The sequence below is a fragment of the Pseudopipra pipra genome, chromosome Z (genome assembly GCF_036250125.1).
Source record: "Pseudopipra pipra isolate bDixPip1 chromosome Z, bDixPip1.hap1, whole genome shotgun sequence".
Lineage (NCBI taxonomy): Eukaryota > Metazoa > Chordata > Aves > Passeriformes > Pipridae > Pseudopipra > Pseudopipra pipra.
The window spans coordinates 55,379,891-55,405,727 of NC_087581.1; the positions used below are offsets into that span (position 1 = coordinate 55,379,891).

Sequence of the window (25,837 nt, forward strand, 5' to 3'; positions counted from 1 at the left end):
ACAAGGATCATTGAGTACAACTCTTAAGTGAATGGCCCATACAGGAGATTGAACACATGATCTTGGTATTATTAGCACCAAGTTTTAACCGACTGAGCTAATCTCAGGCTTTTCTTGGTGGTGCTGAGCAATAGGACAAGAGGCAACAGGCAGAAATTAAAATACAGGAAGTTCCATGTGAACATGAGGAAGAACTTGTGTTAGGTAACCGCGCAGTGGAACAGGTTGCCTAGGGAAGTTGTGGACTCTCTCTCACTGGGGAGACTCAAGAACACTCTAGATGCAATCCTGTGCCATGTGCTCTGGGATGACCCTTCTTGAGCAAGGATAAGATGACCCGCTGTGGTCCCTTTCAACCTTACCCATTCTGTAATTGTGTGAATAATGGAAATTAGGAGCACTGCTTATATAAGGATGATATGAGCAGGACCTGTTGTTTGCTTGACAGAACTGAAATTATTTCGTTAGGGAAGCAACTTTTTTGCAACTATCTTAGCTACTTATTGAAAAGTCATTGGATTTTTTTGGTGAGTTGGGTAGACCTGTTTAATATTCCTTTCATGCGTGATTTCTGTTATCAAATGAAGAAATTGCCAGCAGGAATCTGGTTTTCCTAAAGCAACTGTGTCTGCTTCTTGGCAAGAAAAATTTAATATTTTATCACTTATTTCATTGAATATTCTGTTGTTTGTTTCTGGCATTCAGTGATCAGATTCTGTTACAATGCATACAAAGATGTATTTATTCAGGGCTGTTCCCATGTCTGTGTTTTAACTCTTTTTTTTTTCCCCTACAGTGCTTATGTTAAATGTTTAACTTTTTCTTTGCCAGCATCCTTCATGGTTTGGGTTTTTTTTTTACAGGGTTTGAAAAATCAGGCCCGAGTTAAACTGAACATCGTTAGATGTCCTCCAGTAACCACAGTCTTGATCAGAAGACCAGACCTCAGATATCAGTTGGGCTTCAGTGTGCAGAATGGGATTGTAAGTAGCTTCCACACTCTCTGGTCAAGCTGCTATTTTCTCCCTTATAGCAAGCAGGATTTTGCATATATTAAATCTCCAATATAAAAGTTGGTTTAATAAGAGTTATTTTTTTCTTTGACTCTCCTTACTTCACAACTTTAGAGTCAGCCAGAGGAACAGAAATGTTGTTTTACTGTAAAAAAACCAAAAATGTGTAACAGAGTCTGCTTTCATCATTCATGTCTCTAACCAAGCCATTTCATGACCTCAAAAGAAAAAACCTGTTCTTGATCCTCTTTTTTCGTAAGGCATTATGAACATTGTTAAACTGAGGTCCTTCATACACTCATAAATTTCCTATCCACAAGACATGTAATGTACAACGTAGCCTTTTCTGACAGTTTATTCTGCTCTTGGAAGAGAATATCCGTTAGTTACGTGTCACTAACAAATTTTGCTTTGAGTCAGTGATTGATAACATTTTAGAATTTGTTGTGAGTCCCTGTGTTTAAATGTTGATTTATAGCTTGTAGGCAAAAATGGGTAATAAAAAGCTTCTGTTCCTTATCCAGCCCATGATAAATTTGTCCTTTCCCTTCCAGATCTGTAGCCTTATGAGAGGGGGTATAGCAGAGCGAGGAGGTGTGCGTGTCGGCCATCGGATTATTGAAATCAATGGGCAGAGTGTTGTAGCAACACCCCATGAGAAAATTGTTCACATCCTCTCAAATGCTGTTGGTGAGGTAAGAACTGGCAATGTCTCTAGGCAGTGTAGAATAGTTCATTGCTGGTACCAGTAGCAACCAGTGGAAACCAGCGTAGCAAGTGGTGTCTTTCAAGGGACCATGCTGGGACAATATTTTGTAATGTCTTCATCGGTAACATAGACATAGCACCCTCAGCAGGCTTAAAGGTGACACCAAGCTCAGTGGTGCTTAAGGAAAGGGATGCCATTAGAAGGACCTGAACAGGCTAGAAAAGTGGCCCATGTGACACTTGTGAGATTCAACAAGACCAAGTGCAAGGTCCTGCATCTGTATCTGGGCAGCCTCCAACATCAGTAGACACTGGGGGTGAAAGGATTGAGAGCAGCCCTGCAGAGAAGAATTTGGAAGTACTCGTGGATGAAAAACTGGACAAGAGGCAGCAATGGGCACTTGCAGCCCAGAAAGCCAACTGCATCCTGGGCTGTATCAAAAGCAGCGTGGCCAGTCGGTCAAGGGAAGTGATACTCCCTCTGTACTCTGCCCTTGTGAGGCTCCACCTGGAGTACTGATTCCAGTTCTGAGGTCCCCAGCACAAAAAAGATGTGAACCTGCTTGAGCAGGTCCAGAGGAAGGCCACAAAAAGCATCAGAGGGCTGAAGCACCTTTCCTATGAAAAAAGGCTGAGAGAGTTTGGAATGTTCAACTTGGAGAAGAGAAGGCTCCAGAGAGCCACCTGAGATCAGCCTTTCAGTGTATAAAAGGGGCTTCTAAGGAAAATTGAGATAAACTTTTTATCAGGATCTCCAGTGACAGAACAATGGGCAATGGTTTGAACTGAAAGACGGTAGATTTAGATCAGACATAAGGAAGAAATCCTTCGCTGTAGTGGTGGTGAGGCACTGGAACAGGTTGCCCAGAGAAGCTGTGGATACCTCATCCCTGGAAGTGTTCAAGGCCAGGTTGGATGGGGCTCTGAGCAACCAGGCCTAGTGAAAAATGTCCATGCTTGCAACAGCACAGTTTGGACTAGATGATCTTCCAAGGTCCCTTCCAATTCAAACGGTTCCCTAATTCTGTGACTCTACCTCTATTAGCCTGTTACTATCAAATCCAAAAAGCAGAAGTGAGAGCAAGCCTGCAAACTATTTCTTTCATTATTTGCCCATGGTTCTGCTATGTTTTAGAAGAACCCTAATCTGAAAATATGAAGTATCCACAATTTTAGATGGTTCATTGATACTAAACATACTGTTTCATGAAACCACCACCTTCAATACTTTAATAAGGATATGAAAACTCTCAAGTTTTACCTTTCTTTTCTACCTTGTATGACTTTAGCTAGTTCTCTCACATGAGGTATGTTTAGGAACATAATTAACTTGGCTTATTTCCCCTAGATTCATATGAAGACTATGCCAGCTGCCATGTACAGACTGTTGACTGCGCAAGAGCAACCAGTTTACATCTAAAGCCGACACCTCACCGTCACGATGTGCATGGAAGATGTTTTTCCCCATTAGTGCTTGTCTCTCTAGTGCTGCATTTGTGTGTCTGCAGAGACATTTCTTTCTCTCTCCCTCCTTCACAGACACAAATACACTGTCACTCTCTCCTCTGTCCTTTTTTCCTCTTCTCCCCACCACTTTCCTGTATTTTGGGAAGGGGCAAAATACATCTATGGAACAATTTTGGTTGCATCTTTTTACAAGTGAAACTTCATGTAGCTCCACATGCAAAACAGGAAAATAACTGCTGCACTGTCCACAGAGTATTCACAAATGGCTCTGTTTCATGCTAACGTAATTTTGTGGCTATAATTTTACAAACTGAGTAACAGATAAAAGTATAGGGTACAAAGCATTCTCTTGGACATCCTGTATGTGACTTTGCTTTTCTTGTCCTATTTTCCCACAGGCACTGAGGTCAGTACTAAAGGTTTATGTCTATAGGGAAAGTGGAATACCAAAAGTATAGTTATGCCCTCAGGAAGAATTGCCTGCTTATGAAGACTCAGTAAATGCTGCTGTTGTAAAATGAATTGTCCTAATACACACCTTTCAATTCCCCTCTGTCATCAGTTCTTCATGACAGTAGGACCCGAAAAAGTACTCTGTGAATTACTGAAACATGTTATACTTGTATACTTGTATTACTAAGAAATTTGGGAGGCATTTCTTACAGCAGTCTCCCGCTCTCTGCCCCCAGATTTCTAACTCCCTGTTTTCTTCTGCTTTGTTTTTAAATGCAACATGTCTTTTATAGCCCCTGCCCATTTTAGAGGTTAAAGTGGAGGGGAGGATCATTAAATATCCACAAGAGAAATAGTAAGGGGATTTCCTGAATAGCTACACTTTTTCTAGGCTCTTAATTCCGAATTTGGTGCACATAGCCACGTGTGCCACTGTATATAGACATTTTTAAAATTGTGCTTGCTATTTATGAAGTTTGAATATAAGAGATCTGCAGACTATTCTAAGTAATTTTGTTCTCTGAGCCAGTTTTAACAAATATTTTTGTCCAAAGACTGTCTGATTTTATTGACTTCCTCTTTAGTTCAAGATATAGATAACAGTGAAAAGGATGAGGTGGGAATAAACTTATTTATTTTGGTATATAATTTAACTTGTGAGTTTTTTCCATATGTATGGCACTTAAAGGAGATATGTGTGTACTATATGCACTTGTATGAAGATGATAAACTGTAGGGATGTATGAAATCTAATATTTGATTGGCCTCTAAGTTGCATGCTAGAGACAAAAGGGGAAAAGGGCTGGGTTGGGTTCTTTGTTTTTTTTAAGATGGGGAAAAATAAAAATGAAGTAGTGGCTTTTTTTTCCTAGTGAGAGGAGAATTCTACATTCTCTGTAGTTACCGTTTTTTCAGGACTATATACTGGTGTTTATACTGAAGCCTAACCATGCATTTAGTCCAGGTTAGTGTGTTGATTTCTTTTAAAGAAACAGTTTGTGCTGTGTTTTGCTGTGATAGAAAGACTCAGTGAGATGAAAACAAGGGCGGGCAACACATAGCCGCACCCCACTTCTGCTTTGCACTGGTGGTGCTGGTCATAGTCCCTTGTTTCTCAGTTATTGTGAGGTGAGCTGTGCAATATGAGTGTTGTTTGCAGTCCACTGATGATCCTAGACATGACTATGCAGATTCACAGAAGTGGATGTGTGCCTGTGCAAATTTGGTGCAAACAATGCCAAGAGCCAGTGAGCAATCTTGCCAGAGGTCCATTTTTTGTTTTTCTCAAATCATGGATAACCATGGGCTGATCAGAGTTAGAGGATAAACATAGTATTTCAGTGGGAAGCAGATGTCTAAGGGAGATAAAGAAGAGGCGCATAAACTACTGTAGTAAGTGAATATGTTTTTCTGTTGAGATTGATGTATGATGACTTGCTTTTACTGCATTTCTTGTTGTTACATAATTTAATCCAAGGCTCCAGAATATCAGATTGCGCAAAAGAATGTTGTTAGTATTCCAGTTAGTACTTAACTCTGCTACTTGACTGATGCAACAAAATAATTAATGACTTGAGAGTATATTGTTTAACTGTAAACATCTGGCTTATGATCATTTGAACTTTTTTTCCAGAACTTTCCATATATATAGTAATATATGTAAATATGATATATAACCATGTACAACTTAGAAGATTATATACAGTGCAGCCCTTCCATAAGTTGCCTGAGGAAACTTAGTGAGCCCTTGAAGACAGTCATCATGATTCTGATTCCTGCTATGTTTATGCCCTCCACTTCACTTGTTTCTGTGGTTCTGTCTAGCTCATGTGGTGAAGACTTTAACTCAGTGCACTGGAAACGATGAAGACCTGAATGTGCAAATATATTTAGAGATGAAACAACTGTTTCTTTGAAAATCTTGCAGCCAGAAGTCTATGAAGTTACTGGCATTTGAGTGCTTGAACAGTTCATGCTAAATAGGTGCTTAACATTAAGCAAGTGAATGCTTGCAGGATCAGAGTTTAGCAAAAAAATCTGTTTTTCTAATTAATAGTGTATGTAAGATTTTTAAACTGGAAGGTCTATAGAATGTGCACACGTCTGAGAACAGTCTTGTAAACAATCCCATTTTACTCCGTAAACAGAAAGAGTTTCAAGAAAATGGAGCTCTAAGGGGAAATCTGGCTGTTCTCTAGACTGGTGCAGCGGTTTGATAGATTAGATTATGGGGATTTTTAACAGATTCAAAGGAACATTCCTTCAAAGGTTTACATTCCTTCTTCAGTGACAGACCTGAATTATTTTTCTTTTATCCTTGCTGCTTCATACAGTCTAATTAACTCTTCAGTGTTTACATTAAGGATGAAACATCCCTTATATTTTTTATTTTTGACAAGTATCATGTGTTTGTGTTGAATCTTGTTTGAATTTGAGTCTCAGTTGGGATTTCCAAGTTCGCTAGCTTTCTTTGTTTTCTAAATGTACTTCTGAAGACAGCAATGTGGTTGAGATCTCTTGTATATATTTCACGCAGTACCTAGACTATGAAGTTGTACTATTGTTCTGTAAAGAGGGTGAATAGAAATTATTGTAAAGCGTTGGGAAAAGCATAGTATTGTATTTGTAACAATATTGTTCTTTGTAAACATTTAATGATCTCTCTATATAAATATAAATATATATATAAATATATGTGAGCCTGGAATGTTGATACTGCACATCTACTGAATGTAATTACTCTGATGTTTTCTGCCACAGGTCTCTGACCTCTGTAATGAAGCTGCAGTGGTTTGATTTGGGGGAGGCAGGAGTGAAAAGACTGGGCTTTTTGCTTTGGATGGGACAGGGTGGGGGGTTTCTGGCCAGTTATTTTGTTGTGATGTATTTACTGTGCTACATTCCTTTATTTAACAGAGCGCTAATGTCTGTAAGATTTGCAACAATAAATGACAAAACAAAAATACCTTAGACAAGGCTGAGAATTTGCTCATACTGACCTAGGGGCTGGCTTGCCAATGCTGAATGCACACATGACCGGAAGCTGTCTAAACTTCTCTTTTGCCACTTAGTCTGGAGTAGTTTCTGCAGGTGTGAACCACTGCTGTTAACTTTTAACTTTAAAACAGCATTCTTTCCAGGTAATACATGACACTGATGCTCCTGAATGAAGCCAGTTCCTAAGCTAAAATGGCATCCGAGTTTTTACTGTGTGAAATGTCACTGTATTTGCATCTTAAAAAAATATGTTTTTTTCAAGATGCCTTTTATGTGACAGAAATACTGTTTCATTGGCTGAATAACTTTAAATACACTTTCTTCAGATGTCATCGGCATGGTTTATTATTAAAGGCCTAATACCATTTGAATAAATAAAAAGTAAAATTGTAATATGCCTGTCCTTAGATTTAATCCTGGAACGGCCTCTGCTAAGGTTAAAAATATTTGTATAATACGGGATTGATTATGAAAAACATGATGGTATTTGAAAATCAATTGAAAAAAGAAGCATTTTGTCTGGTGAGGCCTCATAAGATTTTCTGTGACTTGTAGGTTTGTCATGAGTACTTTGAAACTACAGAAATGAAAATACACACCACAGCTGATTCAGAAGATAACTACACATGGGCCTTCAGCTGACTTTTCATAATATGAAATACAAATGTTGTCAACATCAGATACTGAAGAATTTCACCTCATTTGCTTAAGTGATAGATTGAAGAAATTGTGAAGTCTCTGGTAAAGGGTGCAGCAGACAGGCTGAGCTTGCTTTCTGTGTTTCCCTGAGTGCCACCCTCCATCCTTCTGTTTATTACCATTCTTGTTAGAGGTTTACATACCAATTTCTGAATTACAAACTTTTCTGCATTTCAGTAGATAAACATAAGTCTTTAGTTCAGCAGTACAGGTACAAATTTCACAGATTTGCCTTATTCACAGGGGACATTTTTCTTTCTCTCCCCTTCAGTGTTTTACTGATCCACACAGCGCACAAGCGGGCCCTACCACAGTTCCAGTACCCTGTAATGCCTTGCAGGCTGAAGAGGTGATGCTGGTGCACTGTAAGGACTGACAGTGTTTGAGAACAGGGCTGGGACTGCAGTTTAAATAAATGTTCAGTTCAGAAGCATATGGCAGCAATCCTGACCTGAAGAACACAGTACATGGAAGAGTCGGTGATCCATGTGTGCGTTAACCTGAGTAGGGCTAGGCCTGTGCTGTGCTGCTCTGTGCGGCTTCTACAGCTGGACCTTCAGGGATATTCCTTTGCCACAGGATAAATTTAGCTTGTTGATTGTAAGAAAGGAGCCTGAAAGCAGCTCCAGTGGTACTCAAAATGGCAAATAACTCAGTAGTACATGTGTCCATACCTTTGTCTACAAGTGCAGCAGTAAAGTCCCATGTGAACACCCTTTTTATTTAACGTTTATATGAACGTCCTTCAGTTTGACAGTAGAAATGATGAATGGAATTGTTTTCTTCTAGAAAAACCTTGAAATACCTCAAATGATCAATATGGGGTAAAATGGATGGGATCTTTACAACTTGTTGCTCCCTGTTTAATGCTGCACAATTTGGGATTCCCAGCATCTGAAGGGATATAAAATTATCTATACTACCTTCTTTCGTCATAGTATCTGCTCTAATAAACAGCATCTTAAATGAGACTATACAGAGAGCGCCTTTCTTACTGGGATGGTAACAAGCCAGCACCTCGTGCTGAAAAACACCTGTGGCTTTGGAGGTTTGGTTTTGGTTTTTGTTGTGTCAGTAAGACAAGAATAATATTCTGCCATTAAGTGAGAAGTTCACTGAGCCAAAAGAGCACTTCTTTATATTTTCAGTTTGCAAACCAACACCATCTTTTATAAAGAATAATTTTAAAATTCTGAACACAATTTTTTTTACTAACTTACGTAGTATCTTGAAGTCTACTTTTGTGACTAGAGTTTTTAATACAAACAAAAGTACTGATAATAAGCAAAGTTCTTTGATACTGCTTTTGACAACTCCTTCCACAAGAATGATGTATACCCAAACACTGCATGTTACCAAACTTCAAAGAGATGCAACAGGACAGCAACGTATCACACTATGCAACTGAGAGCTTAATAAAGGTCAGCTTGCAATCTGCTTAATACGCTTTGTCTGTGTATCAGAGTATTAAAAAAGTAAGTAAGATTATTAATACACTTTTCCACCCCTTGTCAGACATGATTTTCCTGTGCAGTGTGTATATGTCTGACAGAAGTGCTCTGCTCAGGAATAACCAGAAACCAGTTTTAAACAGTACTTTAAGTACAGTTTCCCAGACAACACTAATAAGACTGTGAGGCCATTCATGTTCTGCTCCTTAGATCCTTCTCTCTGCTAGCTGATCTTCATCTGTGGTGAAAGTAGTCAGGTCCTCACAGCTCTCCAGGACACCAGCTGAAAGGTAACAAATGGACTCTCAATGACATGGCCTCCTGGGCAGGTGCCATCACCTTTAAAAGGAAAAAAAAGGTAAATCAGTTTTGGTTTCAGGTTCTTGTTCCATTATAATAGTTTCTTACCCAACTAGGAAGAAGCTAATTGTAGTGCTGTCTGTTTAAAGAATAATTTAAAAAGCTGTAAAATCCCAGGTACTTGCCAAGGAGGCATGGCAAAAGCAATCCCAATTTGGAAAAGTAGTGGGGTAATTTTTCATGTTGTTGTTAGTGGGGTTTTTGGTTGGTTGGTTTGGTTTCTGTTTTCCCCCTTAAAGGTGCACAGGAATTACCTCACCCCAACCTATGGCATATCCTATATTGGTTAAAAGGAATCTGAATATTGCTTCCTGCAGAAGCCATTGAACTGTAATAACTTTCAGGCCAGTGTGATAAATTAAGTTCTCATAAGGAATTTTTTTTCCCTAGCTGTTTCTGTCACATTTGTTGAGGCTTTTATTGCCTGAAGGCTGCAGTCAGAAATCTCACTTTTTCTGCAGAGCCTAAATGACACTCTGATGTGTTTTGCATGAGAACCAAAATCAAAACTAGTCAGCAAATCACCAGTACCATGCATGAATCAATTCATCTATCCAAATGGTCTGTAAGCTACCCAAACATACATTTGATGAAGTCTGAAATGTCTGAAACTTCTGAATATTCATTCCAATAATGTAAGCACATGTTTTCTATTTTCTGCTTTTCTTTCTTTAGCACAAGATCTTGTTTTTATCTTGGGAGCCAATCACAAAGAAGTTGCTTCTAGTGGATTTACATAAAAATTTCCTTGTCAGCCTCCATTCCTTCCTGTTTGTAATAGCAAATGCTTATTTATAACATCTCCTCCCTCTCCCCTTGCACGCCCAGCATAAAACACTGTCACGTTATTCACAGTTCATGATTCCACCACAGAAGACTGACTTGTTCAGTTTTTGAATACACAGATGTTCAGTCTTCTGATAACCTTCCTCTCTGTGTGGTTGATAGAGACCTTGCAGCTGTGCAGCCTTTTGCATAGTCCCTACACGAAACTAAAGTACTGAAGGAAGCTAATTTAGTGCGAAAACTTTGACATGCAGAGTGGTGAACATAAGCATATACTTCCAAATGAAGGCTGCGGGTTTCCACATCACCTGATAAATACAACTAATAAAACTACATGCTCAAGCAAAGTGGCATTGGTGATAGCTTCTGCCATATGTTTTGCATCTGATTTTAAAACACACTTGGTATTTTCCACCAACTCATGCTGCAGGAGGACTGTTCTATAATCCATGCCACGAGCTATTTAATGTCTGCGTAAGGCTTATAGTCTATCAGATATTGGGGTCTTCCTCTCAAATCTCTTGCTCTTAAACTCTTCTGCTAGATGACAGCATGGAGTTGTTTTACATTGCTGTGTGTTGCAGTTTCACATTTGAGCACTGTCCCTGAAGACAAAGATGAAGCAAAGAAAACACGTGGTTCATGGTATCCCCTGTGATTTCACTCCTGATTCACCAGTGAGGATGCAGTGCACATTTTAACCACATAAAAGACTCATTCTATTGAATTTACACTAGACAAAATGCCTGTAAAATAGAATCCTCCATAGCTATGGTTGAGTGCCTATCACATCAAGGGCCCTTGAGAAAGCTATTTGCCCTTTTGTGTACATTGGTTCTTTCCTCTTTTGTTTCTGATCTGAAGAGACCTGAAATGCTCCTTGAGTGTTAATGTTAACATACAGTTATACAAAACAGGTTAAGCAAAGCTAGAAGCCTTTTATGATCTCTCTTCAACTCTCTGTAACTTTTAGTTATTACCAGTGAAAAGGACTAGTTACAAAATATCTGAAAATAACTGCTTGTCAAGCTGGTAGCTAGTAATACTACAAAGTGGAAATTCAATGGGAAGAAAACACACTCAAACATTCAAAATTACAAGGACTAAAACAGGGTCAAGAAGGAATCAATTTCACTGCCTTAAGTCCAAATAAAAATCCACGGCCTTTTTTGTGAACAACAATAATCAGATTTTGACCCTATTAAAAAAAATATATAAATAAGAGTGCCTACAGGTTGTTCAAGAAGGACTTTACCATTGGCTTTATACCAAACACAATGCCAGAAGGAGATGCAAAAATTCCTAGCAAGAAGGCACTAACTTGAAGCAATATCCATTGTTCCATTGCAGTGAGTTCCCTTTCTGCAGCACTCATGACTAACTTTCAGGTCTGAGTCCAAAGCTTCCAAATGCTTCTGACATGGAGTCTCTCTACAGCAGAAATGCTCTGCTCTCACAGCTATGAACGGGCTCTGTGTCATGTAACTATTTGTTCAGCAGCAGATTCTGTGGGGTGCTGCGATTGAAGTTGATAGGAGGAAAAGGGAAAACACATGAGACAGCAGAGGCATGAAAACATTCCTCAAAACAGCAAGTGTAATCCAGATAGACATGCTCCCAATATACAAAATAAATGGCTCTTACTAAAACGTCCCATCTGCATTTACATTTTGAGTGCTAATATGTATCAGCAGCTACTATGGAGATTCCTATATCCTCTAGTAAAAATTGCAAGACTCTTGACTAGTGCATTTTTTAGGACTGTCAGCAGAATCAAGGATTCTGTAGTCACACTAGCAGTTTCCCCATAGCAACTGAATTGGATCACTGACATCAAAGTAGCTTCATCTGCTCTCCACCATGGCTTGTGTTGACTTTTGGTTTTTTTTGTTTTTTTTGATGCTATAAGGATCAAGAAAAGGGGAGTAAATTTATAGGCTAGCACCAAAAGCGCAAGCTGATTGTGCTTTAAATTGCTCATATTGACAACTGCTCTTGCGAGATTTTAGATGTCAGTGCACTGGGAAATCCTGTGTGCCCCCCTCCCAATCTTCCACCATCTCTCCTTCCTACCCAGACTAGCAATGCCTGCTACAAACCCGGTTTCTAGGTGTGAAAGCTGAAAGAGCAGCAAGGCTAAGTGATTGGGTGGAGGTTTAGCAAAGCACACACAGACTGCTGTAAGGTAAGGTACTCTGTTCAGAGACACTAGCTGATTTCTGCAGGTATGAGGTTCCAAGTACCAACCTTCTAAAAAATGTTCTTTTAAGGAACCATTACATAACCACAGATAAAGAAAATCAAGTCATCTTGGGGCGAGTGGCAGTGCAGAAGCACAAAGTCACTTTTAGATTGTTTCTGCAAAGAACTGAGGGCTCTCCTGTTCACTCTTTAAGGCCTGCAGCTCGCATTTGAAGGAGAAAGGCTTGCTCTGCTGGAAGACTCGCAGATTTCTTCAGCTGAATATGAGTAATCAGGAACAGTAAAGGAAAAGTAGTCAGAATAAAGCAAGTCTTTAGAAACCATTAATAGAGACTGTTTCTGATTTTTCCCCCCATGGACACAAAAGCCTAGAAGTGCATGTATGTGTGCACAGACCCACAGTTACTCAACAGTATCAGTGGTCTAAAGCCTCTTTAAACATTTGCAGAAAACTGTTCAGTCTTGTGCAACTGGAGCAACAGAAGAGTACAGTGTTGCCTAGTACAAAAATCACCTTAAACTACCTGATCACAGAGAAGGGAGCTACAGTTTTCTTGGAGAGAAAGCTGAATCTCACAGAGCCCAAAATCATCCTGCAGATAAGCAGTTGTACCAAGTTATAACAGTGTATGGCTAGAGAGGTCAGTCTCCTTTTGCAGTGAGGTAGCTTGTAAAAAACCAGTCCCCATAAAGAAATTAAAAATCTTGTTTCATGAGCTTCTTTATTAAAATAAAGATTTTCCTGAATTCTTGTGATACGTTTCATCCTTCCAACTAATCAACAATCCTCCTTTTCCTTAGGGTGAAATTATATGCTGCAACTCCCATAACTGGCATTTAGTGCACAGGACAGGATGAAGCTATGTCTGTTTCTCACTAAGCCTGGTTCTGTACCTCTATCTGATGGCACCTGGCATATTACAGAAAACAATATTCTTGCTCATGCAAGAGTTAAAAAAAATGTGGTGGGTTGACCCTGGCTGGATGCCAGGTACCCACCAAAGCCACTCTATCCCTCCCCTCCACAACTGCACAGGGGAGAAAATATATAATGAAAGGCTCATGACTTGAAATATGGACAGGGAGAGATCACTCATCAATTACCATCACAGGGAAAACAGACTCACCCTGGGGGAGTCGAATTTATTACCAATCAAAGTAAAAGCAGGATAATGAGAAGTAAAACAAAGCTTAAAAACACCTTCCACCCACCCCTCCTTCTTTCCCAGACTCTATCTCCTCCCCTCTAGTGGTGAAGGGAATGGGGATTATGACAGATTGATGAACCGACTTTATGATTTTATGATAATTCTTCATAATATTAATGTTTCAGACATCAGAGCGATAATTGGCTTAAGGCAATGTGTACTGGAAATGCATATACCTAGTATGTGATGATACAGAGCAGCTACCAAGCACCTCCTCCCACGTGGAAGGTTGCATGCCTTCCTACTACAGTCAGCAGGGAAAGTCCCATTCTGCTTGACAGGAGTGCTTTTGAAGTTAGTAAAACCATTTTAGCTGGCATAGAGAAGCTTAGAGCTCCTCCTGCAGCCGGCAGTGAGGATTCCCCCAGTTCTGCTGGTAGAGAGCAGTGCATAGCTTTAACTTCCATCAGGAGTAAAATTAGTTGATCAGCCCTAATGAAGCCAAGGGAATCATGGCATCATACACAAATGCCCTGCACGACAGACTGCCAACATAAACTAGAAGTTCAGGTTTTATTTATAGACTGTTAGAGTGCATCAGCTGAGACAGCCTACAGACTTACTCTGCCACAATTCCAACATATGCCCCCATTTTATATTTCACTCCTGTTGTGGTTTAACCCCAGCAGGTGGCTCAGTCCCCCACAGTCAGTCAGTCACTCACTCAATCACTCACTCACTCTCCCCCAGCGAAATGGGGAGAAGAACTGGAAGGGCAGAAGTGACAGAACTTCTGGGCTGAGATAAGGACAGATGAGACGAGGTGAGAAGGGGGAGAAATAAAAAAAAACAACAAAGAAAAACAAGAAAAGCAATTTCTCATCAACAGATAACTGTTGCCTGTCCAGTTCCTGAAAAATGGCAACCCCAGAAAACTCCCCCCAGGTCTTTGTTGTTGAGTATGATGATGTATGACATGAGACATGGCTTTGGTCAGAGTCATAAGTCCCAGCTGTGTCCCCTCTCCAGCTTACATGCTGCAGGGAGGACAGCAGAGTAAGATGGAGCAAGCCTCAATGCTGCCTAAGAACTACTAAACAGGAGCTAAAACATTTGTGTGTTATGAACACTGTTTTGGTCACAAATCCAAAACAGCATCATGGTTTACTATGAAGAAAATTAACTCCAGCTAGCCAGATGCGCTACACCTCCCTAAATATAAATAAAGGAAGAGATACTGCTTAGCTATTTCTTTTTCTTGAATTCATTGCCCTGGGGAAGCCTTGGCATCTAGAAGAAGCGGTGTTAATTTTCTTTGTTAAGATGCTCACTTTCTTTTTTATCTGAATTTAACAGCCAGGCTGATATTTAAATGTCCCTCTACAGATGTCTTTATTAAACAAAAATATTGGACAAACCAGTTAAAATGATGAAGTGAAGGTACACTTTGTCATATGTTCTCGGGTAGAGACCTACCTTTGCTTCTTGCAATGGAAGTTTTCAAATACAAATGCTTCTAACACTGCCTCATCATAGCCTTTTTAAAAACAAAACAAAATTTCTTGGCTGTCCTTCACAGCAGTTGCATTTTCTATAGTATTCTTTTCCTGTTTCCCCTTCTCATAACTTTAAGAAGCCACCATGTAGCCTTGTGTTTGTTATCCTATTTTTGTTTGTGCTCAAAGAGCTCCAAGAAAGTAACAGGAGTTTTATCAGTAAGCAGGCCTTGAGAATGAAACATTTTGCTACACCTCTTCTGGATTTCTTTCTGGTTATCACAGCTGACAAGACACCAGAAGTATCCAAGTTCTTCTTTTCAGAGGTTTCAGGTAGACTGTCAGTTTAAGGGAATTTTGACAGAGTTGACATTTGGTTAAAGTATGATTTTCTTTTTCTACCTCTTTTTTTTCCCCCTGACACCACTTAATAGGAACAATTTCAACTGATGCACTTCAAATCAAAGTTTTTTTACAGTTTGAGAAGTAGGTTGGCAGAAGACAGGCCACAGTCAAATGAAAGATCTGGGGCTTCTCCCCTGCCCCAGTGTCTTTACTCTTTTGGGGTGTGAATATTGTGCAGACAGGCAAAAAGCCATCTGTTGCACAAATGACAATCTTGCCATAGTGCCAAGTTCAAATGAAAATTGGAACAGATTTTCAGAGGCTGTACTGAAAAAGCTGTCTTTAACTTACCTGGAAGCCAATAATATTTAACCACAAGCATACACCGCCACGAAGATTAGGCTGAAAATTAATTGGAACCGTTGGCATGGTTTTCTAAACAGCGCTGAGCAAAGCTTGATGTGGTCTGCAAGAGCAATCTTAATATGTCCTGTACCAGTATGCGGAAACAATTTAGTAATTCTTCCAGTTCAGGCTCTATAATAGAGTAGTTCCTAATTTAGATCCACACAGTACAGCATTATTCTATCCTTTTCCTATTGTCATCAGCAACAAAACATTAACAGGCCCCATCATATATACTAAACAAAAGGAAGTACTGGAGCTGGACATCATTTGTTGCAACTAACTTGTAGGTTACTAAAAAGGAAATGCATCTTTCTTTTCATATCTTAAGTGCAAACAACTTTTTATGCATTTTAAATGTTAATCCTTGTTCCCACTGCCCAAAACAATAATGATTCTGTATCTTTGGCTTACAGTACGGTGTTGTTCAAAGAACTAATTGTGTTGCTGCTACATTATCTGTGTTGGGTAGAGCAGCTCTAGAATAAATTTTAAAATGTACTTTTTACCTTGAGAGTCCTGCCCTTCACTCACTTCCACCAAATCAACACAGTTCATTACATTTATTTGTAATGCACCTCCCTGAAATAAAATACGAAAGTTGAAAAATTACAAGTCATCACCTTTCTCTGGCATTTTCTAAGAACTGCAACATCCATCTTAGAAAGGGAACACTTTTGTGTAACTGCACAGTGACTATGTGATGTGTGTTTAATTCCATTGCAAAATCAAGGCTAGTGAATGTCTAATATTAATGCTCATCATCCTCGTCAGCCAATTTTGTCCTATTGAGTATTTCTCGGAAAAAGCACCTGTGTTCTGAAAACACCAGCGAAAAGAGATCACCAGTCATGGCAAAACAGCAAAACCCTGTTCTAGTCCCTCATGCCACTAGTGCAGGTCCATGAGGGAAATAAATCGAGGAGGTCTAGAATAACCAGCAACAGGTGTGCTCCACGGGGCTTTTTGCTCCTTCTCCCATGCCTGGGCAGAGCTTTCCAACCAGGGAAAACTTCTCAACTCTAGAGGTAAGTGATTAATTAAAATCTTTGGTGAAATTTACAGCAAGCCACATCTGTGATCAAATGTGTCCTCCTGGCTCATATTTACCACACCTCAGGGCAACCTTACCCTTACTGCAGAAGGAATAAGTCACACTTCAAGCTCCTGTGGCCCATACCTGCTCAGAGGTGTTGGAACTCTGCACATCTTCATAAGGAGGAGGTGGTTCCAGACGGAAGAACACTTCAGCACCATTGATTCGCGTTGCATAAGCATGGGGCAATGAAAGCCCAAGTGTCCTGCAACAGACAGCACAGAGCAAATCTGTCAGTATGGCTTTCCAGCTGCATAAAAATGTCATCTGCTATCAAACTCCATTGGCTTTCCTGTACCAGCTCAGGTTTTGGGATCTCAGCCACAGCTAATGGACTCGCCAAGAGCTGCGAGACATTTTCTCAGAGGATGGCAGGAAGTTGCTCCTTAGGAGGTGCCTCTCTAGTGTGTTCCCCAGAGCTTCAAACATCTTTGGGCTGTACTGCACCTAGGAACACATTTCGGTTTTACTCTAGAGATTCAGTTTTGTTTCAAAATATTCAAATACAGGTTGTCCACTCAAAATGTGACAGCCTAGCTCTGAGTTGTGTGAACTACTGAATTCTTAATTATAACAGAAATTCAAGATACTTCTTGTCATAGGTTTGGAAAGAGATGTTGGAATTTCTTCCCCAGTGTTGCCCCCCTCCTACCCCCCTCCCCATCTGTTTGTTCCGGGATGGGGGAGTCCGGAGGGGGAGACGGAGCGGAGCGGCACGCGCTGGGCAGCGCGGGAGGCAGGAGGGGCAGGGGGGAGGTTCCCTCTAAGGAGTGGGCCAGGGCCACGCCTTTGTCGGGAGGATTTGGTTTTTTCCACCGATGGACAGAGGGGGAGCTGCCTCCGGTTTTTTTCGGCTGCCTCCTCTTTTTTTTTTCCTCAGAGGAGGGTTTTGGGGTTTTTTTCCCTGACAGATCCGGCGTGGAGAGCAACTGAGAGAGAGACCAACCCATCTCGGAGCGAGGTAGTCTGCCCTTCGGGGCGTGAGACTGAGTTATCAGAGCTGCCTGACCTGTGACTGTGCCTGTGAGAAGGGGGACCCACTGCTGGTCGCTCACGTGTCTGCGAGCAGCTCCTGAGCTGCTGAGGACAATTTGCCCTCGGCCCCCTGGTTGCCGCCGGGTTTCTCCCCCCACCTGGGGAACTGGGACTTTGTTTTGTTTCTTTTGAAAGTTTTGGTTGCACCATTTGTTGTTTATTCGTGTTTGTTAATAAAATAAATGGTTTTTTTTTTTTGTTTCCTTTTCCACACTTTGCGCTTGAAGCCTCCTAATTTCAAAGTTATAACCTTGTTAAAACTTAGACACTTCTGATCTTGTGTTTTATGTTCAGCTGCACATAAAAAGCCAAATTCAAACTAAAGGCTGGTTTTTTTGATAACGTTTGATTAAGAATATGACAGTTAATCAATTCACAACAGGCTTGTATGAGGCAAATGTACCTCATAGCTAACCTTACTCTTCAGTTTTCAAAGAGCTCTCTGAAAGCTGAAACGCAGCAGAAATCCCAAAGACCTTTTGCTGCATGATCTTTCTCTTAGGAGACATCTCTGAGAGGAAGAAAGCAGAACAGTGCCTGGAGAAAGCTTTTTTTTTTGGCAAATGCCAATTTTGATAACACATATTTACATTACCCCATTAACACTGAAAAAGTGTGGTGGTTGATAGCAGAGTCGCCAAGGAGACCTTTCCCACACAATCTTCAGAGAAGTCTGTAGCCCAAAACATCTCAATTCTTCTCTGCTTATTTTTCACATTTTGACATGCTGATACAGTACTGAGCAGTAACCTCAAGCAACACACAGAAATCAATGTTTTGCTCTCTGGACCCAGATCAGGCTTACAGCCATCAGAAGAGGATGCAACTTTCTACAAAGCAATGCAAGACACAAAAGCAAGTCCTTTGTCCCAGAATTTAGGGATTCTCTGGACACTGGCTGAAGGGAACAAAGATGACTGTGAAAATTATTTTCTTGCAAGCTGAGAGGAATGATGAAAACGCCCTCGGAAGACTGCTTGGACAGAAAGGAAAAGAATAAAACTTCCAAAATGAGAACCTGAGAGTCCTTTCATGAAAGACTCCTGTCAGGGCAATGGAGGTAACGCATGGAGAAATCTGAGGAAAAGAAAGTAGCTATTTTGATTGCTGGTCACTGATTTTTAATCTTAAAAATAGGGAAAATACAACATGTTAAACAATTTTTAATTTCAGTCTATTTCATCTGCTCTGTAAAGCTTCAGAATAATTTTGAAGTACAATGGAAACTGATGCTTCTTTGGCATTAGTTCACTTTTTTCCAGTATGTTCATGCTGAACTTAAATTCAATGTAAGCCACAAAATTATATACATTTTGCATCTTAGTTTTGTTTTTAACCATGCCTGATCTGACCTACTCAGCTCAGTCCCACATTTAAAATTAATGTTCTGTCCAACAATTATATTATGTTAAAACTTACTACAGAACATGGAAACAGGGCAACATTCCCTTGAGTCCCTTATTTATAAATATCATTTCTAGGATGTACCCAAACAATACTTTAAATTGGACTGAGGTAGATTTCTAGGCTCCGGGCGACTATCTGGTTAGCCCACATGGATCACCTCTTCCCTTAAATTCATGTCTTATAACATTTTCATAGAATCACAGAATATCCTGCGTTGGAAGGGACCCATAAGGATCATAAAAATCCAACTCCTGGTCAACTTTGTTGTTCATCTGGAAACTCAGCTGTAACTGTTTCTGTTGTGCCAACGCTGAAAAATAAAGCAATTGCTATTTTTTTATTTGTGAAATAACTAGATCAGAGGTAGGAGTTGACCAGACATTTGTAATGCAAATTTTTTTTGTCTACCATTAAATAAGTGTAAAAGTTCTCCCACAAGTGAGCAAACCAATTAGCTTTGATAGCAGAGCCTCTGCCTTTGCAATTTAAAGAATGGAAGAGAATGGCCATCCATTCCAAACACATCCAAGGACAGAAATTAGGCCTGTCTGTTGCTTTAAACTCTGCACTGCTGCGTAACTACCCTGAACACCCTGAAACAAGTAGCCTGACTTCAGAAAGATGTCACCACCACTTAAATGTTCTTATCAACAAGTTTTAACACAGTCATAGGCAAAGTAGCTACTCAAATTAGACCACACAAGCCTCAAGTATTGTTCATCGGCACCTATTGTGCTAAAAAAAAAATTAAAAAAAAAAAAAAAAAAAAAAGAGAGATAACCATGTAGAATGGTAGAATGATATGCCAGATGAAGAATGACAGCTCCATTTTAAAGTAGGGGAACTCTGAAAAGCGTGTTTCAACAAATATTTATTCTTCCAATGAAATCACATAACATTCTGCTCTCATAAGCAGTTTGAAACAACACTTATATAGGAGGTTTTTAGTAATGTTTGCTCTTTGGTGTTTCAGAGGATTCATTCTTTCTAAAACCTACTGCTGTGCCATGATACCATTTTCTAGGAAATCCTAGGATCAGTGTTACCTCTGCCAGGACCACATAGTCTTGAAAGTCATGCACACTATTCCTGATGAAACAGTGAAATAAATTAAACAGTCCTGCACACTGCAAAAAGTTGGGACTTTAAGCAAGAGTAGAGCGACAGTCTGCCTGAGCATCATATTTTATATATCATATTGTATGTTCAGAACAGAATAAGGCAGCCCCACCTGAGTCATAAATTAATAAAAAAAGCCAAGCTGCAAATTATTTTGAAGAGCACATAACCACCTGCAGAATAGTAATTAGTTGGCCTGGCAGTGCAATCAAAACATACCCTTCAGTCAGCCCTAACTACCAGCAGGAGAAGGGGAATCACTGGCAGAAAGGTCCCTGAGATGACACAATTCAGGGTCTCTCACACAACTCTTTCCAAGTGATTGTGTCTGGCTTCCCCTCACTGCCCCGATCTGCTCTTGACAGTATCATGTAAGTTTTCAGCTGTGTCAAACTGTAGCATTTCTCTTACACAGAAACAGTTCCTACAGAATCTAAAGTAAAAACCACTACATTTTACCCCTTAGCCACTGTATTTATGCTGTCTCCAAAATCAACAAGTTTTTTTCTTCCTTTTTATTTCCCCTAAAGTCACAAACTTTTTCAGTCAATAACAGAGAAAAAAGTCTTAAATAAAAGAGTAGGCAGTGTGTTCAAAGACAATAAAAAACAGGAAGAGAGTGTACCATTTTACCTGTGACTTGTTTGGGGAGGACCAGAATTACAAGCGGCAAAATAGGAGGGAGGTGGCACCAGTGGGACAAAACCATCAGGATCCAAACTGTCATCTTGGTCTTCAATCTGAAGTTCACCCTAGTCAAACAAAACTTCTGTTAAAACCCGTCTGAGCTACAGAAACTGGTGAATTGGGTAACCTAGTAATACTGTTAGCACCGCTGTTTACAGCCTGGTGCTCACTTACTAGGCAGGATCTTCTTGATTCAAATATCTGCCAGAAACGCAGGGCAACTGCTGTCAAGCAAACTGTAGTGGTGAGAGCATTCAGGGCACAAAGACCTAAGAAAACTTTCTGAAGAACATGAAGATGTGTGAAATTAAAGAAATTAAATCAAGGTATTTGTAGATGTTAAAATAATAATAATAATAATAATAATAATAATAATAATAATAATAATAATAATAATAATAAACTAAATAAATAAAAAAAAACCACAGAAGACATAGGGTTGACTATAGCAATTACTCCTAAGAAATATATGTGATGAAGTCTTTAGCACAATCTCCAAGACTGGAGTAATGTGCAAAAAGTTGCTTTGTCCTATTGATTGTCCTGACAGAGATCCAGAAGGATTTAATACAGTTCAAATGTGATTTATAGTCCATTGATTCATCAAAGAATTATAACCTTTCTCTTAACTTCTGGGGGAAATCCAGATTCAAGACAATCACCATTAAAGAAATGTTAAAGCTCTTTTTATATTTGAAGATTATGCTGATCAGGAGTTTTAATTCAGCAGTTTGTAAGCCAAGAAAGGTTGAGAAGTTAAAAAGACTGGTTAGGGCATCAAATCATTAGCTAAAATTTACATTCATATTTGCCCATACAGTCTTGTCTGGATTCCATTGTAGTTTTGGTCGAATAAAACACTTGGTTGCATAAAACTACTTATTGGATCAGCAGTGCACTGATCAAAACACAGAGAGAACAAAAAAGCCAACAGAACCATGAAGAGGTTCTGACTGGTGTGGAAGACTAGAAAAATAACAGACTTTTTCACAGTAAACGCAGCAGCTACCTCAGCACTGCACTGTTGCACAAGCACGGACATTATAAAAGCAGTCATATGAACCAGTGTGTGCAAGGTACCTTGAGAAGAAGGTGAGCAGAACTACATGACTTCACATAGTATGCCTTCAGTACAGTCTCTACTTCTGTGCATTTAGTGAGAATAATTTCTTCACAGCAGAAACAAGTCTTGTTTTCCTTATCCATCTTAAAGAAACAAAACTCCAGTTTTTAATTTTAACTGCTTTATGCAACAGTTTTACCTGCATAATATAGAACCTATATTTTAAACTAAACCTGTGACCACAAAGAAGACTGGAAACACAAGATTATAGAATTGAATTTGAACAGTTTGGTATGCCAATGATTCATGCATTATAAGTACTTCTTATCTGAAAAACAGTATTATGGATAAGCTTAAGACATTTAAATACAACTAAAAACTAAACCACCATAATAGTCCATCACTATAGTGAGGACGGAGACACTTAAGAGATTTTAGTAATATGATTTTATTTCCTCCTGGATACTAAAACCAGAACATTCATAATTCAGATAATACCTTCAGATTTATAGACCATCTGAAAAATGAGCAATGGCAAGCGTAATAGAGTAGCTGATAAAATGATAGAGTAGCGGATAAAATGATGTCTCGCTTTCACCTATGCCCTTACAATCTGCACTTACGTGACTTGGGATATGGATTTTGAACACATATAAGAACTTTTCATGTCCCAGTTCATACAACAAGGTTTTTCTGTACTTTGGGAGAAAGTACTATGGGTAAGACTACTACTTCAGAGACAAATAAAAATTAGGTTCCTCCTTTAAGCATTCAACCTTACAAAGCAAGTTTCAGATCCTTATTTTCCTAAAGAATCCTTGTTAATAACAACCTGATCATTCAGATTTCTTTGTAACAAAATGGTCCAAATTCAAAAAGCAGGACATGACAAAAAAAAAGAGGAAGAGAAGGAAATCATGAGGGACATGGATTCAGTTCTTCTCCAGGCAGCTTTAGAGCAGATCCAGCAACAAGGACTTCCTAAACATGCACGAAGAACACAATGGCTTTCCCAATTAATTTAAGTGATATAACATGGCTAGCTACCTGGAATCTGAAAAAAAAAAATAAATCAGAGTTGATTCACAAATATGTTCCCATTTTCTGAGGTTCAGGGAAATATAATCACCCATGAGTGGATCAGAGCCGAAGAGCATTACTGTGAAAGCTCATTCCTTAAATTATAATATCTCATTACTAGTAGGCTTTACAGAAGTTTGACATTATCCCATAAGGTAGGTTTTAACCTCAAAACCCCCAATAATTGAAGTAGCTATTAGTACTCCTCTGAAGAGGTCTGGGACTATTTTGTGTTTGACATAATAAGAACAAAATAAATATTAAGAGGAAGAGTATTTTCCCCTAGTTTTCTACTAATCACGAAAACACAGATAAGAGGATTTTAGTTCTAGTAAGCATTCTGAGTGACATTTGTTTTTCTGTATGAACACAGAATCTAATGATTTTTTAAAAATTAACTCCTTGCATAACACTCAAATGAATTGATACCATTTCTTATGCTTTTATCTAGATTATCTCAGTTATCCTTTTGATAAAAACTACTTTGAGAAAATCGTTTGACACAGGCATTTCATATAAAGAAGTACATTCAACACAGGGCATTGATAACTAGGAATTAGCCATTTTTTAAAGTGAAATAGAATCTATTTCAACATAAAACATTTTTATAGTAAAAATCTCATGACATGTTATTAAGAAAAAGAAGAGGTATATTTGTCTTCTTTCAAATGATGAGGAAATGGAGCAAAGAAGTTATGTGGCCAAAGTAAAGAAAGATTCAGGAAAAAAATAAGCAAATTCACATCTAAGGTTTCTCCTTTGGTACAGAAGCTGCAATAGAAACAATTCCATGTACAGCTATATAAAAAGTTACAATCAAGACTCCTAATTCAAAATTTTGAATAAAAATTATGGAGATTTTTCTAAAGAAACCTGGTAAAAATCAAAGAACAACAAGGAAGAGAAGGAACATTATTACAGATATGCAAAACAAGGATGACAATTTCCGCATTTTTGTTCTAGTAAATCCTACCACACATAAGTGTAATCTTGATCTGTTTTTTATTACATGTATAGTCTATTTTTGATGCATAATCCAATATTCAGATAATCCTGACAAAGAAGCAGAAGATAAGAAAATTCCTCAACATACAATCTAAAACACTACCATGATCTGAACCATAACCGTAATATTCACTACTACATATCTGACATTGGACAAGACAATACATGGTACTTGAATATCAAGAGAAAAAATCCTTTTTCTTTCTGCTCCATCGCTGCTCAGCTTTTCACTGAATCACCGAGATTGGAAGGGACCTCTTGAGACTGTCTAGTGCAATCTCCTGCTCAAGCAGGCTCATGGTGTCCCTGCTCGTGGCAGGGGCCTTGGAACTCAATGATCTACAGTAGGCTGCCAAAGACAACGTCCGGTGGGTTTTGACTGTCTCAACAGACAGATACTTCACAACCTCTCTGGGTAACCTACACCAGTTTTTGACCACCATAATAGTAAAAAAGTAATCTTTTTTGTTTCAATGGAATGCCCTGTTTTTTTCAGTTCTGCCCATAGCCTCTTGTCCTGTCAGTGAGCAGCGGTGAGAAAGGTCTAGCTCTCTATTCTTCATTCCCTCACATCAGCTATTTACACAGATGCAGAAGATCCCCCCAGAAGCCATCTCTTTTCCAGGTTGAACAGCCCCAGCTCTCACACCTCTCCAGGTATGGGAAGATCATATCCCTTCACCTGCTGGCAAATCTCTGCCTAATCCAGCCCAGGACACAGTTAGCTTTCTTTGCCACAAGAGCACTTCGCTGTCTCATGGACAGCTTGTTGTCCACCAGCATCCCCAGGTTTTTCTCTGCAGAGCTGCTTTCCAGCAAGGTGTTCCCCAGGGTGTACTGGGGTCACTTCCCTGCACAGGCAGGACTTTGCATTCCCCCTTGGTGAACTTCAGGAGATTTCTCTCAGCCCATTTCTCCAGCCTGTCCAGGTCCTTCCAAATGGCAACTTTTAGCATATCAGCCATTCCTCACAGTTTTGCATCACCTGTGAACTTGCTGAGAGTGCACTCCGTCCCACTGTAGAGACCACTCACTTAAGTAGTACTGGCCCCAGTTTCCACCCCTTGGGCTCAACTCTGCTGACTGTCCTCTGGCTGGCTTGGCTTTGTGCCACTGATCACAACTCTGGGCCCAGTCACTTTGTTTTCAATCCACTTCACTGTTCAATCTAACATGTATTCTGTTAGGTTATTTTATCAGTTATATTCTCCTGCAGGTGCAAGTTTAAACTTCTTCTCCATCACTACTCACCTATAAATAAAAACAGGTATTCCACCTTATCCCAGTGACAGAAGATCCCACCCAGAGGAGAGAAATACTTCTCAACTTAGAAAAAACAGACAAAGACAAATATTTTATTTTAAAAGTCACAACAGAGGTAACTGGTCTTAGTTGCAGACAAAAATGGAAACTACTCAAATTGAGGCTTTAGTTTGGCTCACAGCCTTCATCTTCTGAGCATTAGATACACAAGGACTGTGAACAGCTGCAGAAAGTTGTGAGGAACATTTATATGAAGTAAAATATATGAAAGCAAAGTGTATTCTAATGTTAGACACAGTATTCGCTATTGTCTTGAATGGATTATCTCTTCCAGCTAAAAATGTCATCATGCACTTTGAGGATTCCAAGGAAGCATAAATTTGCATAATAAAGCCCTGACACTATTTTTCATTCTGCATGGAGAGCTGCTTGTTGTCCTGCTGCTGCTGCTGCCATTGAAGGGAATACCTAATGCCATAGAGGAATTGCTTTCACTTTAATATGTGCACACAGGACTGATGCCTAACCAGACACTTCAATGAAAGAAAAACT

The 25,837-nt window shown here is 39.4% G+C and overlaps 2 protein-coding genes across 5 annotated transcripts in view; one reads left to right on the forward strand and one right to left on the reverse strand.

Annotated features, from left to right (window-relative positions):
• APBA1 (amyloid beta precursor protein binding family A member 1) overlaps nt 1–3,397 on the forward strand; it is a 76,918-nt gene extending 73,521 nt beyond the window's left edge. For both annotated transcript variants that reach the window (XM_064641798.1, XM_064641799.1), the window contains 3 exons: nt 864–983; nt 1,568–1,708; nt 3,070–3,397. In XM_064641798.1, the coding sequence (XP_064497868.1) occupies nt 864–983; nt 1,568–1,708; nt 3,070–3,141 (333 nt within the window). In that variant the 3' untranslated portion in view covers nt 3,142–3,397. The remainder of the gene's footprint in view (nt 1–863; nt 984–1,567; nt 1,709–3,069) is intronic.
• Nucleotides 3,398–7,508: 4,111 nt separating this feature from the next.
• Nucleotides 7,509–22,308, reverse strand: ENTREP1 (endosomal transmembrane epsin interactor 1). 3 transcript variants are annotated; one of them, XR_010426673.1, is made up of 7 exons: nt 21,955–22,308; nt 21,049–21,156; nt 20,821–20,939; nt 16,711–16,831; nt 16,040–16,112; nt 12,182–12,393; nt 9,041–9,127 (listed from the first exon to the last, which is right to left on the reverse strand). XR_010426673.1 is itself a non-coding variant. In XM_064641801.1 (6 exons), the coding sequence occupies exons 1-6, from the start codon at nt 22,078–22,080 to the stop codon at nt 8,995–8,997; spliced, it is 624 nt and encodes a 207-aa protein (XP_064497871.1). In that variant the 5' UTR covers nt 22,081–22,308; the 3' UTR covers nt 7,509–8,994. The 3 variants fall into 3 exon arrangements, 2 of the variants coding, with proteins under 2 accessions (XP_064497871.1, XP_064497870.1); XM_064641801.1 differs by lacking the exon at nt 12,182–12,393 and having other exon boundaries at nt 7,509–9,071; XM_064641800.1 differs by lacking the exon at nt 12,182–12,393 and having other exon boundaries at nt 7,509–9,127.
• Nucleotides 22,309–25,837: the final 3,529 nt, after the last annotated feature.

Coding starts and splice junctions, on each gene's coding strand:
- ENTREP1 (XM_064641800.1), bottom strand. CDS start 22,080: ATGGATAAGGAAAACAAGACTTGTTTCTGCTGTGAAGAAATTATTCTC. Junction 20,940..21,048: donor AATCAAGAAGATCCTGCCTA/GTAAGTGAGCAC, acceptor TTGTTTGACTAG/GGTGAACTTCAGATTGAAGA. Junction 9,128..16,039: donor TGAAGGGCAGGACTCTCAAG/GTAAAAAGTACA, acceptor TTCCTTTTAAAG/GTGATGGCACCTGCCCAGGA.